A 5,311-nucleotide genomic window follows, 5' to 3' on the forward strand; every position below is an offset into this window, starting at 1 on the left:
GACTGACATGTAGCTAGGGAAATAAAAAACTACATCAAATTCTAATTGTCATGCCATAAACTAGCAAAATTGTGTAATCTATATGAATAGTCATTGGTGTCTAATAAATCATCATTTTAAAAGAAGAGTGTGTGGAAAAACAACAACAGATTAATTGTAAACCCCGCTAAAATCGGTAAATTATTAGTTAATATATTGAATTTTAATTAGGAAAGTTAAAAATACAAAACTAATATTAAAATAGGATAGAGCTCATCGAAACGAAAATTTTGATACCAATTTCGATAATTTGGCCCAAAATCGGACCGGAAGGACCGAACCGGTTGAACCGGGGCCCAAACCGGACCCATGGGTTCAACCGAGCCCCTAACATAAATGAAGCAGCAGCTTCATCTTCTCCATTTCACCACAGCAACGAAAAACACAGCAAGGGGGAGAAGAGAAGAAACCTAACCCTCACCATTCTTTCCAACTACCATAACTTCCTCATCCGGGCTCCGATTGCCGCACCGTTCGCGGCCACGCGCTCAGCGCGTCGAGCTCTACCTTTCTATCCAAACAATTTCTCTGGTAAGCCTTCTATTGAGTTCAGAATCTCTATCCCTCTTTCTTTGGTAAACTTGAAAACCTATAGTGAATCTTGTCCAATTTTTGTGTTCTAGGTTCAAGTTAGATTCCGGAACTTGTGGGCTCAAGCTATTGAGCATATGGGTATGGTAAGAACACCCTAACCCTAGCTCAATCTTGTTTTTGGTAATAGAGAACTGAATTGGAACATATATATGTGTATTAGGTGTAGTTTAAGAGGGTGTTTATGTATTGAACTTGAATTTGGATTACTTGGAGCTTCGTTGGTGACAAGGCTTGCTTTGGGGCTGTTTGATTGAGCTTGGAGGGGCTGTGATTTTATGTTGAGAAGCTGCCTTGGGTGAATTAAGTGATCGGCTAAGGTATGGTTTAAGTTTCGCACGTTTAATATTTACGGTGTTGTGAAAACTTAGGTTAGAGGAACCATAGAATAAGTTGGATTGTTTGTTGTATTTAATGATTAGCCTTGTAATGTTGTTAGAATAGATTTGTTAGTGAATTTATATATTAGAATTATGAGGTGTGAAAGCTATTAATGGTGTGCTCTTATATTTATTTATGATGGATTAGAATTGGTGTTTGTTAATAAGGATGTAGAGTTGTATTGTGGTGGTATTGTATATGCTGTAACTAATTATGTAATGATCGGAATTGCATGAGACCAAGTTTGGGCTAAACTTGGGAATATAAGGAACTAAACTGGAAATTTTGGGACTTTTTTGTTAAGTATACAATTTATGGCAAATTTTTAAAGTTAGGTTGTTAAATCTGTCCAGCAGCAGAAAAGATCAAACAGGCAGCAACTTGTTTGTCTTGCTGCGACTTTTACGAGTTGAGTTTTGGAGCGAAATCAATTTTTTTATAAAATTTGATTAACTTTCTTTAGTTCTCTAAAATTTCAGAATTTTAAGAGTTGAGGATTGGGAGCTGTGAATTTTTGAATATTGGTGGTCAAAACTAAAAAGAAACAGATTTCAGCAAACTATGCATCAACTTCCAATGCTTGTAACTCTTAGAATTAAATAGAAATTGGGTTGCAACCAAGACACACTTGTTTTTAGATGAGCTAGGGGTTCTCAAATCAAAATTTAGCTTAATTGGAGTTTTGTAATAAAAGTTATTCCAATTGAAAGGTACTAAGCTTGTTGGTTTTTAAAACAGATTTTGTCTCATTTTTACTTAACTTCCAGGTAATGTAACTTTTTCATTAAAAATGGTATTGACTCAGAACCAATTGAGAAAGAAACCTGGATGAGTAAATTTTAACTACATTAATTTTCAAAGTCATTGGATTTAACTTGGATTTTATATTGAATTTTGAATATCACATGCTGCTGCTGTTTTTCTGGTTTTATGCACTGCAGAGCAGTCACAGTTTTTCCTTTATTTCTAAGGCTAGAAAAATCAGAAAATTATGATATTTAGTTTGTTAGAAAGCTTATTTCAATATGAACGCCTGGACATAAAGTTTGTGCAATTTCGAGTTCATTTGCTATATTAAAAACAGAAAAGAAAATAGAGTGTCGAGGATGTCTTAGTGATAGTCATGAGTTCGAGAAGTTAAAGTTCAATCCTCGTGTGATGTGATTGATTTAATGTTAGAGTTGGGTTGATTTTAAGATTATTCGATATTAAGAAGGATGAGAAGAGTTTGATAAAAAGTTTGGTCAGGACCCGGAAAGGGTAATCAAGTTGAATTATAAGGGAATGACGATGAAAAATGTGAAAGGGAGGTTGTTAATAAAAGGAGTTAATATGCCATGGCTTGATGAATGATTAAATAATGATTATGACTATGAAATGGCTTATGAATAATGCTATCTGAGATACGAGTTCCCTGGGTAAGAGCCGTGGCTCGCCACCACGTGTTCCAGGTTGAATCTCGATACTCTGTTGACCCTACGTCGTAAGGGTGACCGGGCACGTATAAATTCCCGGGTATGGATAGCCCCCATTGAGTGATTATATGATGATTGAATGTGAACTCTATGCATAGACTCTTGGGGATGCGCGACGGGGGACAGTCTAAGGTTTTCGGACTTGTCGGGTTGGCTGGATAACTGACAGATGGGCCCCATCAGCCATAGGACAGGCATGCATCATATGCATTTGTTTGTATTGATTGCTATGCATTTTTTGGGTATGCCTAATTGATATATATTACCTGCTATTTGTTATACTTGCTATTTGTACTATTTGATCATTACTTGTGCGTGAACTTGTTTGGTTGCTTGTTTCTGTTACATTCTGAATGATGAAAGGATGGAGAAAACGGAGGAAATGGTTTGATGTTAGGTTAAGCTTGAACTTGAGTAAGTTAGGCAGATTTAGAATACCTACCCCTGTTTATGGCTTCTGTTTAGTACTTAAGTTGGATAATTGAATAACGGAGTTCTAGGATTGCCTATGGCATTCTCAGGACCGTATTTCTTATACGCGTGGCACTTTTACCATGCTGAGAACCTCCGGTTCTCATTCCATATTGTATTGTTGTTTTTCAGATGCAGGTCGAGAGGCTCCTCGCTAGGCGTCTGGATTCTGGAAAGCGAAGTAGTCCTTGGGTATATTTTGGTTTCTATTTGTATATATGTATGTATATGTGTAGCTTACTCTCCAAGTAACTTATGTATGCTGCTCCTCTTAGAGGTTGAGGGAGAGATAGGAGTTTACTTTGGTATTTTGGTATATTTTGGGGACACTTATGTATGTTTATATGTATATATGTATCCTCCGGCCAGCCTTAGCTTCGCAGGCTGAGTCAGAGGCTAGTTATGCTGTTCCTTGGCTTTTCTTTATCCCTTCGTTTATTGTTTTATCATGTTCCTATTAGGTTTCTTAGCACGCAAGTAATCCTATTCCTTGAGCGTTGCGCTTTTTATTTTGCGATTTTTGTTTACCCGCTCTGTTTCAAGGCTCCTAGTATATTATTTCTTTCAGTATTATATGTATATCCTTACTATTAAAGGTCTGTAATACCACACTACCTCTGTTCTATGACTTAAGCATAAAACACTGTGTAGTAGGGTGTTACATTATGGTATCAGAGCAGTTCGTTCCTATAGAGCCTGAGGACGGACTGATTGTGCTTTTGTGCATTCTCTGTGTATGTGTTTATGTGCTATTAGGATATCTAATTGATGTATGTGGCATAAACGTTCCTGAGCATGCATTTGGGACTTAAAGCACTGAACTTGCGATATTGAGACTGATCAACTTGATATCACCTGTTTGGTGTGTATAGGGACCAGATGTCTACTCGCGGACGCGGACGCGGGCGAGGTAGAGGCCGAATAGGCAATGCCATGCCTGAGGCATCAGGAAACACTCCTAATCCTATAGACTTCATGGCTGCATTAGGCAATATGGCAGCAGCAATGCAAGCAACAGCTGAAGCCCTGGGAAATCAAATTAATAATGGAAATAATGGTAATAATGGTGAGAATGGTCCTATGTCACTGCATTCCTTCCTGAAGGTTCACCCTCCAACTTTCAGAGGGGCCTCGAATCCGACTGATGCTGATAATTGGATACAGGCCATTGAGCGAGCATTACAGGCTCAACAGGTTCCGGATGAGCAGTGGGTTGAGTTTGGGACCTATCAGTTGCATGGTGAAGCTCAGCACTGGTGGCAGGGCATGAGGCGCATTCTGCAACCTGATGGGATTGTGATATCTTGGGAGTTGTTCCGAGATGAATTCTATAAAAAATATTTCCCCACTTCAGTTAGAAATGCCAGAGAACTCGAACTGCTTCAGCTTAAACAGGGACAGATGACCATCACTGAGTATACCAGTAAGTTTGAGGAATTGTGCCGCTTCTCACGCATCTGTCAGGGAGCTCCTGAGGACTTTGCTGAGTGGAAATGCATAAAGTATGAAGGAGGCCTTAGGAGTGACATTCAGAGCTTTGTGGCGCCTATGCAGATTCGGGTGTTTTCTGAGTTGGTAAATAGGAGCAGGGTGGCAGAGGATTGTGTTAGAAGGGCTGCAGCAGAAAAAGGGGGTCTGAGGATGCCATTCCAGAGGACCACAGGGAGAAATTTTGCACCCAGAGGCAGACAGTTCAAGCGTGGTAGCTTTGTTCCTCAGAATAATCAGGGGCAAGGCAACTCCAGGAGGCCTAATACCAATGCTAATCAGGGAAGGAGACAGGGTAAGCAGCCACAGCAGGATATGAGTTGCCACAGATGTGGAAAGTATCATTCAGGACAATGTAGGTTTGGGACTGGAGTCTGTTACTCCTGTGGGCAGCCGGGACACTTGGCTAGTGGTTGCCCCGAGAAGAAGAGATATGAGACAGGCAGGGTGCAGCAACCAGGAAGGGTATACACTACTTCTTCTATAGGCGCTGAGGGGTCAGAGGCATTGATCCGAGGTAAATGTGAGATGGCGGGTAAAACTTTGAATGCTTTGTTTGATTCTGGAGCTTCACATACTTTTATTGCATTTGAGAAGGTTGATAAGCTAGGATTGAAAATAGTAGTACTGGGGTATGATTTAAAGGTATATAATGCTACCCACGAGGCTATGGTGACTAGATTAGGGTGCCCCCAAGTTCCTTTTCGAGTACAAGGGCGTGATTTCGTGCATAACTTAATTTGTTTGACGATGACTGGTCTTGATCTCATTCTGGGATTGGACTGGTTATCCAAGAACCGCGTTCTATTAGATTGCTCGGCGAAAACAGTGTATTTCATGCCTGAAGACACTGAAGGGCCGGTTGT

The 5,311-nt window shown here is 39.9% G+C and overlaps 1 protein-coding gene across 1 annotated transcript; it reads left to right on the plus strand.

Moving 5' to 3' along the window:
* Positions 1-423: 423 nt before the first annotated feature.
* LOC107614199 (uncharacterized) lies at positions 424-5,048 on the plus strand (the record flags this gene model as incomplete). Its single annotated transcript, XM_088503043.1, has 4 exons — positions 424-570; positions 663-716; positions 794-950; positions 3,090-5,048. A coding segment is annotated over exon 4 (1,212 nt), but the record flags the coding sequence as incomplete, so codon positions are not given.
* Positions 5,049-5,311: the final 263 nt, after the last annotated feature.

This window comes from Arachis ipaensis, chromosome B1, assembly GCF_059453495.1.
Source record: "Arachis ipaensis isolate K30076 ecotype BB chromosome B1, ASM5945349v1, whole genome shotgun sequence".
In the NCBI taxonomy this organism is placed as follows: Eukaryota; Viridiplantae; Streptophyta; class Magnoliopsida; order Fabales; family Fabaceae; genus Arachis; species Arachis ipaensis.